This window comes from Chiroxiphia lanceolata, chromosome 1 (genome assembly GCF_009829145.1).
Source record: "Chiroxiphia lanceolata isolate bChiLan1 chromosome 1, bChiLan1.pri, whole genome shotgun sequence".
Taxonomy (NCBI): Eukaryota; Metazoa; Chordata; class Aves; order Passeriformes; family Pipridae; genus Chiroxiphia; species Chiroxiphia lanceolata.
The window spans coordinates 139,099,228-139,111,623 of NC_045637.1; the positions used below are offsets into that span (position 1 = coordinate 139,099,228).

Below are 12,396 nucleotides of genomic sequence, written 5' to 3' on the forward strand. Positions count from 1 at the left end.
TATTAAAAAACAATTGTACTTCAAAAAATATTAAAAGACTAGTTTGCTATCCTGGGATTTTCCATAATAAATCCACATGCTTTCCCTGTTGAACATTAAGTCCAGAAAATGAAATTTCACTTTCCTTGCAACATTAGCTACCAATAAGAAGTGGGTGGTGACTACACTGAACGCTCAGTTAAGCTGCTGACAGAGAGGTACATCTGACTGCGACACAGTAAAGCAGTGCATATGGACACCTGAAGTATGAAATAACTGACTCCTTAAGTGTGGCAGCCATTTCTGGTCTGATTACCTCAAAATAATTTTATTTTTTTTTTTAAAATCATTTCACTAGGGCCCCTGGAGTTATATATATATATATATGTATACACACACTGTATTCAGTGTGGGATCTACACATCGCTGTGTTAAGCTACTCCAACAAATGGATGGTCTTTCCTAGAGAGCTTCTGTGTGATAGGAAGTTCTGGCATCAATTTTCAAGAAGCTGCAATGTGTGCAAGTAGAAACGTTACTGTAGGAGAAAGCAGAAGCGAATTTACAGCAACATCTGCTATTTTTCAGTACGTGCTTGGTGAATACTCTTACCAAGCTCCAACTCACTGTGTGCCACTAACGAAGCAGAGATCACCTTAAGGAAAGTAAGTGTTGCCACCAACAACAGTGGAGTTAAAAACTACCACTATGAATATACAGTTAGACATCATAGCCTTACCATTCAAAACAGTTACCATGGATTTATGCAGTTGATCAGCTTTAGGAATTCCAAGAATCTACTACTTTACACCTATATATATATTCTCAGAAATCTGATATCTTAGGCAAGAAATCAGCATCTCTATTATTCATGGGAAGAGACATTTACTATGTTAGTTTGTAGTTTGCTGATGGGGGAGTCACTGATAAATTTCCTCAACACATTTTACAGCTGGAAATCTAATGATCTGCTCTAGCCATCTAGTTCAGTGCAATAAATACAGCTCAATTTCTGGCCTTTTTGCAACAGTTTCTAGATGACTGCCTAGCAATCCTGAGGTAGCTAAAGACACAGTCCAGAAAAGATGAAAGCCATACAATTTACACCTGCATCTCATAAAGAAGCTTTTTGGTTTTCATCTGTTCCAGAATGCTTGACGGTATTTTATAATTTGTCCAAAAAAGGATTGTATCTTATAACATTAGGTGTAGCCACAAACAAACTAAGGACAGCATGGATCGAGTTCTGACTTAGGAGGGACAATGATTGTTCTCATCAGACCCACATTAAGTCCTTCATTCCCTTCAGATACCATTAATCCTCTGATATTGCACTAACGCAGCTGCAACACCTCTCTTACCTTTCTCTATATAGTTTTTAGGTGCCCAAGCAGGATCTCCATCTGCGTAGGGATCGCTGTACTGCACAACAGCAGCCTCCTCATCCTCATAATCCACGGGAGGTGGGGGTGGAGGAGGAGGAGAGTCATCAAACATCGGCATCTCATCGGGGGGTGGAGGTGGGGGAGGAGTCGGGCTATCAGCAACTAGAAACGTTTGGAGATTATTTTTTTTTTCTTAAATCAAAACCAGTGTGGAGATGCAAACAAACCTGAGGCTGTACACTGTAAATAAAAGGGGTGGGGGGACAACACACATAGCATGCACTATAATTCCATGCACTGATTAGAAACAAGAGGCTTTGTATTAAACAGCTACAACACACAACTATATTTTTTATTAGTGGTCAAATCTACGTATAAATGCTACTAAAGCACATGCTGCGGGGCATAAGCTGAACATCAGCAGAGAGGAAAGCTTCCTGCTCCGACGTCCATGCGCTGCAGCGTTAGCTATGGGAGGACTCCGAGTGGCACCCTCTGAGCCAGGCAGCAACAGGCCTCTGGACTGGGCCAGCAGCTTCATCTTTTTTTAACAAATCCTTTGTCTGTAACCATCACTTTAATTTATATCTGAACACTGCTTCCTTGGATTCCTTCTCTCTCAGAGCTAGCATTAAGGGGACAAAAAGATCTGGTGTGGATCATAAAAAAGGGAAGAGACTAGTATTTAAGATTTAAACAGGTAAGAGAAAGCCAAGTAGTCCTTCTGCAGAAAAAAAGCTTTGTACAGATCCTTATCTTGCAGACTAGCTTGTGTGTGTGTGCACACATTCAGGATTTAATTAATAAATGGAAAACTACAACAGGCAGCTGCTCCTCTTAGGGAAAAAGTGCTCAAGGAATTAAGTGTATAATCCAAAATGTCAAATTCCTGCCCTGAGATTCTCCAGTCATCACAATTACAAGTTGCTTTGGGAAAAGGAAAAAGAGAAAGGCATTATGGTACAATCACTTTTAAAATCAGTTCATCGAATTAGATTCCCGTGATGTTCACAGCAGCTGGCAGCAAAGGAGAGAGATGGCATGCTCAGATGCAAGACATCAAGTCACTTATCCTATTCCTTGGGAGCTGCGGTCCACTACACACGGACCTAGGTGTAAGCACTAAGAAGCCAGAAGTTACTGAAAGGAAGCTACTGTTGCTAAAATCAACTTTGTTACATAGCAATACAGGTTCATTTTCAAGTGATTTGGGATTCTGCACATTGAAAACAGGCTGAAAACCACTGCTCTAGGCAAGGTTTGATAGAATGAGCTATCAGGCTCCAGGATGTGCAGATCCAGCACACAAATTTTGAGAAAAAAGCCAAGCTACAGAGTAAGGGAATATTGCATTGAGCGAAGCTTTAGCTACTGCTAATTAAAATGGCACAGGAGATTAGAAATAGGATTTCTGTTTGCTTGAACACCCTTTACTTTCACCTAGTTGCTACTCCAGTGGTGACAAACCTTTCCTCTTCATCCCCATGCTCCTGACATGGGGCTTGAGCACAGCTCCCATGTCCTTGCTGGGTCAGACTGGCTGTGCTGGTACAAGGGAAGCCAGATCTGCTGCCAGGGGGCAGAAGCTGATAGAAGCTGCTGGGGCAGAGGCTGCCTCAGAACTGGCATCCAGCCTGCTCCCTACACTTGAAGAGTCAATGCTCTGCTCCACCTGCAAGCCCAGCTCCTCTTCAACTTGATCAGCTCAGCTGCACACCCCACAGCTCTCTCCATTAGTAAGACTGGTTTCCACTGTATTAGGGATTCCTCTCCCATACAGAAGCCCATTTATGTCACTTGGAGACAGACTAACAAAGTCTTTGGTGGAGTGAGCACTATGTCTTGCCCCTGTTACTGAATAGCACTCACAGGCAGGATTCATTAATCCACCACAGGCACATGACAACACCATTTATGAATGGATTGATTTTGTGCAGCAGTTTCAGCACATCTTTCACAAAAAGTATTTCTCCCCTTAATTTCTGTCTGCAGCCAGGAAAAAAAGTATTGAAACAACAATCCTTTGTGATCTTGAGAAATCCTTACCTTAAGAAATGCGAAAAATTTTTTAAATGCAAAGAAAGGTTATATTTATTGAACAATGAAATTGCATATTTAAAAAGAAGAGGGCAGGAAATGCAAGTGTAAAAGCGCCAACACATACTCTAACTGAGATGCAGTGCAGAAACTGCAAGCTTTATGGGAAACATTTAAAACAATTCAACTTCACATTTAAACGAGGGCAGAGAATGGAACAGAAAATTAGACAAGTGTCACCCCACTGAAGTATCCCCTCACCTCCTGGACTTTAACCTAGACTCTTCCTGGTTCTAAACTTAAGCAGACTCTAGAGTAGCCTCACTTCTCCTAGGGGAAGGGGGAAAAGCATACAAAAAGCCAGACTAAATGAAAAGGGGTAAAAGGATGAGTATTTATACAGTTCCAAGATGAGATATCTTTTCTTGTATGTATTCCCATCCCTGTTCTTTAAATGGGGACCAACATACTCCCTTTGAAAAGACTGGGTGTGACAGTACAGCAATTTACATCCAATCAGTTGTCCCCGGGCACCAGACACACTGGAAAACCTCTCTGAGGCAATACCCACAGTTTGGGCTCAGGGCGCAGGAAAAAAGAAAAGGTGTTGCATCATTTCTAAGCCCTCTATCCTTGTCCTCTGAAAGAAGTCCACAGAGCAGAGGATGTTGCTTTCACCCACAGATCTCTATGATAAGGAAAAGACAAGTCCATCCACGTCCCCCCAGCTCCACTCCCCCAGAGACTTCTTGCAGAGAACAAGGCAGATGAAAGTCTAGCAGACAATGCCAAAACTCAACAACAGCCTCTACAGCCAGTTTTGCTGAGCCTATGCACAGATTGCCACACACACCCCTGCCTCCAAAATGAGGCAGCAGCAGCTCAAAGCCATACTTGTTATATAAGTTTCAAACCCGAGGGGCTATTAAGAGGAAGAAAATAAAAAGAACAATTCTTAAGACCAGATTTCAAGCTTCAGCTATTTTGCCGCAATCTCATTCACAAGTCAGCCTGCATTTTGTCATTGCACACACGAATAAGTCTGTCCCTTTCACCTCTGCTCTCCCAAGGGCTGTGTTATCTCCAGGAAGGCAATACTTGGAACAATTCAGAAGCAGGTGTCAATTTTCTCAAGTTTATCTGCAAGTGAAGACATTCTGTAACCTTCATCTTCAGCAGGTTTCTCTCTACACTTTGAATTTTGGAAAGGTTTGTCAATGCAATTCTGTGGCATAGTATTCTACATCAACATGATTCCTACTATATACCAAGCACAACACCAAAATACTTTCATTTTGAATGAGAATGAGGGAGATGTCTCCTAGATGTCTCTCTAGGGGAATGCTCAGAACATGACCACTTAAATGCTCTAATGGGAGCTCAGACCCAGAGGGCCATAAATGGATGCAGGAACTATATAGCTAACTGCGTAGCAGGAGCCCCTGAGATCCTAGCAAACCTTGCAATGGTTCCCAAACACTTAAAATTTTTTTTTAAATTTATTTCACACCCTACCTACATTGCTTTCAGTCTGTTGTCAAAAGAACTGCAAGACACTCCTACAGAAAAGATATCCTCAGATCAAGAACATGACACTACATCTGCACTAGCACGGTGACACTCACCTGAAAGGAATCAGGCAGTAATAGTAAAAGCAGAGTTACCAGTATAGAACACCTTGCAGCACAGGTCATAACTAGGGAGCATTTCTCTCACAAACCTAACAAGCAGAGCTATGCTGCAAGAAGCTCAGCAGAGAAATTGGACTAGAGAGCACAAAGAAATGGAGAATGAAAGGCTGCTGAGAGGAGAGATGCCTTACAAGCTCCTTTGCAATGGCATTAGATCTTAAGACTGCACATTTTCAATTGACTGTACAGCTTCCTGAAAAGTACTACAGTATTGGAATCAATGGTTACACAGCATGTATTTTGACATTCTACATAAACCTTTCTAATTAAAACTAATCAATTATCCCTAGTGGAAAAGGCAGGATGATTCAACATGAAATTAATATTTTCAATTAAGATACATTTTTATATTCACACCAAACATATGCCACATTTCACACTGTATTTCTATAATAAATTTGCAGTTCAGAACTTAAATGGGTCAGTAACAATCATGCACATGTTATAAAATATTGAAGAGTGTGCCCTTCAGCTCCAATAGCATATTGACACTAGAATGCAAGATGGTATTAGCTTCTGGAAAAGGAAATAAAATAGAGTCTGACTTGCCAGCCATGCATGCTAGAAGAGAGTAGGCTCTACCCTTTAACAGCTCAGCTTGTCCAAACTTACTGTTTTCCTGCACCCTGGCCACGAAGCCTGTGAGAGGTATCTGTGGAGTCAACTGAGGCATAGGGGGAGGGGGTGGAGCAATAGAAACTGGTAGCAACACACACACACACACACACACACACACCATATCGGGGAAAGTCAAACGGACAAAGGAAAAAAAAAAAAAGAAACAAACAAAAGCAGCCGTCAGTAACCAGGACCACAAAACAAAGTATGTAAAGAACAACAAGAACACACACACAAGAACCTTCTTCAAGCTTGTGTTTCCAACAAGGCTGAATTCATGCTTAGCCAATCAAGGATCAAAAAGAACACATGCCCGTGTTTAGCCAGATAACAGCCGAGCGCAGGCTGCCTGTCTGGAAGCTCACAGGGGGTGCGTGTGAAGGTTCTTGCTCTTTCACACGTTTTGTGTGCTTCACCTGGGGAGCACATAAAACTGAGCTTTTGTCTTGCTGCTAAATAAGGATTACTCAAATTTAGTAGTTATCTTTTCAAAGTGCACTACTAGGAGTAGAGGTGATATTTTGCATGATTCTGGACTCCATCTCTAATGTTGCATCAAGTGCAGAAAAGCAGCACTGACACAAAGCAAATACAATGACTTTGCAAGGAGAACAGTGTTCCAACATCAATACCTCACATTCACACAGAGAGCACCTCCCATCATTTTGTTCTGGTGGGATGGGAGCAATGGGCTAGCTTACTATACCTTTGGGTTTCATAGAAAAAGGGATCTTGTTACTTGTTGATGGAAAAAACAGGTGGGTTTAGAGCAGAATGGAGCTTTACTAAGTCTCCTGCAGTTAGAGGGCACTCAGCAACCTAATGCGCTGGCAAAGGCTTCGACAGCTACAAGTGGCTACTTCAGTGCACAGAGCTCCCCAGGAAGCACTTGCAAGCACGTCTTTGAATATGCATCTATCTGATGAGCAATGAGACTTGTGACACACAGCACCAGTTCTCAGAGATGCTGTGCTGACAGCCCAGATGTTCAACTCTTCCCTGCACAGGTAGGAAGGACAAAGGGGAGCAGTAGGGCAAGCCACTCGTCCTCTGGCAGGATGCCTCCCCATGAAGTGCAGGGAATGAAAAATAAAACAAAACCCCACCCAGAAACCTACAAAACTTCAACTCATTTGTTTATACTGCATCCCTTCTCAGTGGAATTTCTCTTGCACCAAAGCAGAGAAATTTCTGTGAAGGTGGGAATTCAGCAGGGTAATCCAGTTGGAATCAAATTTGAAAGAGGTTCTGTACTTCCAAGTAAGCAACAGTTTTAAATAAAGCCATAACTAAGATTAATGTTTGATGAATTAAAATGAAGCATTTAGTTCATTACAAAACCAATAATCAAATAAACTGTATGTGATAAATGATCAATAAAAGAGAGAACAAAGAGGTGTCTCACAAAATTGAAGTGAACATCTAAGAAAAAACAGAGTATTTGTTAGCATGAAAAGTAAAACCTTAAGGAAATGTGGGACCTGGATTTAATGTCAAGACAGTAGCATTAAAAAAATAACCATCAGTTACAGAAACAGAGGAAAACAGTTTCACATAGAAAAACACATCCGTCAAAATACTGTTTAAAAAATGTTAACAATCAGTATTTTGAAAACACCAGAGAGGCTAGATTAAGAGACAGCACCTGCATTTGAGCAAAAAATTGCTTTGGACAAATGTAAACATTCAGAAACAGTGGTGTGCACAGCATTTAAGACAACTGAACTATTCCCAGAAGTAAAATCCTGTTTATTCAATAGAACACAACTGTTCAAGCAGGAGGGACTTTCTGTTGTTATGGTGAATTAATTTGGACGAACAAGAGTGTGGAGGAAAATGAAGGGCTAATATGAGTGAGAGTGAGCAGGAGGAAAATCAGGATTGGAAAAAAGAAAAGATAGGTACTGTGTCTGCATATGAAAATACTTTCTGATAAATGTAATACCTCTAAACCACTCAGAAAACTCTTCACCTCAGCGTCTCAAATATTTTATATGCATTCTTTCCTTAAGAGTAAGTACACAACAGCAAACACTGGTCCAAAGAGATCTTCAACCCAAACATCAACATTTCTTTTTAAAAGAAATATCCCTATGCAGTTTAAAGAATTGGCATGCTGAACGCTACCAGGGGAAACCACTATATCACTATCTCTCCTCTATGTGTATTTATAGTCAAAATTTATGGAAACAGCAAGGAAGAAGCTTTTTGATAGAGCTTTCTACCAACACTCAAATGGATCCTTATTTTGCACACCTTTCTGCAGCAAACCTCATTTGCCCTGTTGGGTAGGTAGGCAGGAGGCTGCCAACTAAAATCTGTTCACTTGCCCATGGCATCCATCCTTCCCTCATTCATTTCTTCCTATACTCCTACTAGCATGAAAGCACAGAGGAGCCATCAAATAAAAGACAGAAAGACTTGAGCTCTAACAGTCAAGCTTAAAACTAGGAACAAAGGAGAAACTTGGAATCATGAAAGGTTTTAAGAAAGAGACAGAGACAGGGAGGAACTGTGTAATGGGAATGTGAGCACTGTGCTCTGACAGTACTCTCTTGCCACTAGCCCAGTAGTGGGGGGACTGTACTACTACAACCATATTAGGTCTCCTGCAAAAAACACTGGTTTTAGTTTGTGTTCTCCAAGCAAACCTGAAATGCCAAGTATAATTTGCCTATAATTAGACAGGCAATCATAATAATTTCTTGTCATGAGTAACAGCAAACAAGTTAGAAGGGAAAACAGTATAATTGCATATACTGCAATTACTGTACAACTTCAATATGGTTTTTCTTGTTTGTTTTTCCTTCTATTTTAGGAAAGAAAGCAGTAATCTCATTGACGCTCTTCATAAATTAATTAAAATGCCATGCATGCTTTTACAATAATTTTGCTCAAAACAGTTTGTGATTTCAGAGCTCAGCAGCTTACTTGAATTTTGAGAATAAAGAGGCCCGCCATTAACATGAGGTTGAGCAGAAAATGGGGCAGTCACAGAAGGATTCCGTCTGTATCCACCAGAAGATGCTGAAGAAGTGGTAGAGTTGTGTCGCGAGATTTGCCTGGTCATTGTGCCATACTGGGAACCAGGAGCTGAACCAGGAGCAGCTGAAAAGCATTAGCCAGAGGAACCAAGGAAAAGACTTAAGCAGAACATTACTTGTGATAGAACGCAGAAAATAGAAAAAGTCCAGAACATGGGAAATACTTGATTACAGTTCTTCAATAATTTAAGGTCTGTAACAGGAGATTAACAGAGAAAACAAACATTCCTGTTACAATCAATAATAAGAAAAAACACACAGGACATAAACCATCACTCACATAAAGGGCATTGAGAGAACTACTTTGAGAGACTACATTGGACTGGAAAATTGAATCAGCTTCCAACTCCTAAGTATCTCAATTACACAATACCCTTTATTAAAATGCACACAGAAAAATAATCCACATTCTGCTCAAAACAAATGTTTTCCATCGTGAACCCGAATTTGTCTCCAATCTAATATACGACACTCTAACAAAACAGTAAAATAAATGTCATGAGCTTCAGACACCTGGCACATTTATCAATCATATTTGCTAGTTGTGCTTTTATATTGATGGAATTTGCACTAACAAACCAGAATCACCAATGCCAGCTGACAGAAAGGTATGTCACTCATTCTTCAGGATAAACACCCATATTTACCTTCCATATGCTTGCTGCACAAACTTCAAGGTTAATAAAACAATTTAAGTTCTCTTTAGGATTAACCTCTGACTGATAGAAGAATCACACCTTGCAAACTAATTTCTCTCACACATTTGTGGTCACATGAGTCAATGCAATTCCTAAATGCAAAAACTGTTTTGCAATAAAATGTTCTATGCTTATATACATTTATGATATAAATATATTAAAAAATGCACACACACACAAACTGCAAATGATCAGCAGTTTGCAGTCCTGTAACGCTATCCAAAGTCACTTTCACTTGAGATTTCAGTAAGGGAAAGTGCAAAAGGTTATGTGGGTCAAGGCCTCCAAAGCTAATTTCATAACTCAATCAATTTTGTCATCAGCCTGTGACAGGAAAGGGTGGAGTATCTTTTCCTGTCTGTTTTGAAAAGTACTACTTTTAGATCCCACCCTAACTGCTATATGTAATATTTGAAGCAATTTTTCAAGAACTGTGAGTTTATATCCTCAAGTCTTCTAGTTTGACACCTGCCTGCAGCATTACAGAATGAAACCCAAGCCACTGACAGACACTTTGTGCTTTCCAATCCCCTTATGCCCACAGAGTAGGATACACACATCGCCCTACACGTAAATTATCATTTTTAAGCCAGAGTGCAACTGTTGTGCCTTAGTTCCAGCTAAGTGCTGGAGTGAACCAGCAGCAGCAGCAGGGACACAGCCAAATACCAGCTGATTCTGAGATCTTACAGATCAGATTAATTGGATCTCAGCTTTACTCGGAACATATTTCAAGCAACTAGCAGCCTTTTGCCCATACCTTGTGAGTTTAGCTTTAGAGGCTTTAACCACAGGAAATTAGTGGAGATTAGATTTGTTTAAAAACAAACAAAAAAATCCCAGAGCTGATTTTTATATTAAAATCATGCAGGTCCCACCACAGAAGAAAAAACACCCTCACTAAGTCCATTAGGAAGAGTTGATTATGCAGCATGACTGCAATCACTTCAGCACTGACAAGTCTCACCTATCAGACTGCCCATCGGGAGAGGTGGTGGCAGTGGTGGTGCTGGCAGGGCTCCAGGAGGAACAGAAATGTGTGCTAGTAAAATAGTTTATATTCCCAATTAGGCCATATTATTAAAATAAGGGAAAAAAAAAAAGAAAGCAAGCAGTGGCACTTGATAGGCCTCCCAAACAAATAGGAAAACTCAAGTTCAGTTAACTGATACAAACTCAAGCCCTGATTGTACCCAGGGTTCTGTACCTGCCAATCCTTATTCCCATTGATTTTTACAGGATGCCAGATGATAGTAAGATTTCATGCCTATTTGTACCACTGCAGGATCAGAAAAACCTGGGAAAGGAAAGCCTACATGTGTATAAGGAACTGAAGATTTGTCATCTGAGGAACAGAGAAATCTCTGCAATAACAAAATTACATTACACCAAAACTCCACTATTTTGTTGTGCAAATTAGCTTTCTGGACTTGCAATATACACAGTAAACAAGTGATTGAGTTGGTTTATTACCAAGATAATAATCCTACCATCTTATAATAAAGAAGGTTCCTACCCATTCTCACCATTCATCATTCTTAAAGACAAGGAAGTATGCTTTCAATGCTGAGAGATCCTGCATGGTTCTCTTTCACTGCAGATGGCAAAGTCAGAAGGGTATTTCAGAAGACAACATTTCCCATTAAATAGGAAATAAATAGCTGCTGCTGCTGCTTATCAGGGCATCCAGAAATGCCAAATTGTAGACAGGCACTTAAAAATACATTTACATTTTAAAAGGATACACTTGTCTTCTGCTCCCCCTGCACCCCCTCAACTGCCTTGTAAAAAAATGGGCCAACAAAGGTGTTTTAGCCACCCACTATTCTGTGATTGTCCTGCAAGTACTTTTGGTAAAGAATTAAAACTTTAGATGTCCCTCAGCACTCATAAGAGATTTCCTGAGCAGACTGTGCTTCAGGACAGATTCTACCACATCGAATTCAGTCAAAATCCCTCTGCAAACACAAGCAAGTAACAAGCAGCCTTAATTTACCATGGGAAGAGTCCCACATACCTGGCCCAATGGTTGGTGGAGAAGGGGTAGGCACGGCAATGGGAATGCCAATACTGCTGCTTCCACTGTTCTCTCGACTGCCACTTCCCCCACTACTACCGCTGCAAAAGAAAGGCACAAGCATTAGCACAGCATTTCCTACAAAAGCTTATCAACAGTCAACTTTTTGTGCGAGCTCTGCTAGCCTAACTCAATTACAGACTGTTGAAAAATCCCCTATAAAATGCCTGTCTTTACCTACAATTGCATGCAGTTAATCAAGTCTGGATACATTACAATACTAATAAATGGAATTAGATAAGCTGATAAACACCACTATGAATAAAATGTGTAATTAAACGCTTCAAAAAGTAAAAAGGTAATCAACCATACAGGTTCTAGGCAATGGAGTAACAACTGCAGGAGTAGTTCAGGGGCCTTGTAATAATTGAAAGTAGTATGCTGGGGCTGAAAGAGTTCATGCCTAAACTCAAAATAGTTATTTAAGATTATTTATGCTGTCAGCTGAAGAAACATTTCCTCTGCTCAGAACAGAGTTTAGACTGCTAAGTTTTTAACTGAGAACAGACAGGATAAACCATTTGGGATGGGGTGTGGGGTATCGTGTGCATAATTTTCAGTATATTTAACACTCCCCCCTACCCATGCACATACTTTTTGCATATGAGAAGTTTGTTTCTAAGACAACCTGAAAGGTAACAGTACAGCCAGCTCACATTTCATCTAACTAATATTATAAGATATATAAGTCAGAGGCCAGAAACACAGAACATACTTATGGTGAACTACTGGATAACATTTCTACACATGCCTTTGGAGGCCATAAGACTTATTTTCCTTGAGGGAGCTGAAAAAGAATCAAAATTCAGACAGAATCTATCCTTGTTCTTATCTAAGAGCACTCCTTAGTTCAAGTCTGGAATTTAC

At 40.3% G+C, this 12,396-nt stretch overlaps 1 protein-coding gene across 12 annotated transcripts in view; it reads right to left on the reverse strand.

Annotated features, from left to right (window-relative positions):
- ABI1 (abl interactor 1) overlaps positions 1–12,396 on the reverse strand; it is a 78,158-nt gene that overhangs the window by 1,736 nt on the left and 64,026 nt on the right. For 2 of the 12 annotated variants that reach the window (XM_032711204.1, XM_032711120.1), the window contains 5 exons: positions 11,470–11,570; positions 10,420–10,494; positions 8,642–8,818; positions 5,705–5,791; positions 1,341–1,526 (listed from right to left, as the gene is read on the reverse strand). In XM_032711204.1, coding sequence (XP_032567095.1) covers positions 1,341–1,526; positions 5,705–5,791; positions 8,642–8,818; positions 10,420–10,494; positions 11,470–11,570 — 626 coding nt within the window. The remainder of the gene's footprint in view (positions 1–1,340; positions 1,527–5,704; positions 5,792–8,641; positions 8,819–10,419; positions 10,495–11,469; positions 11,571–12,396) is intronic. The other 10 variants (XM_032711145.1, XM_032711130.1, XM_032711151.1 and 7 more) reach the window with 6 other exon arrangements.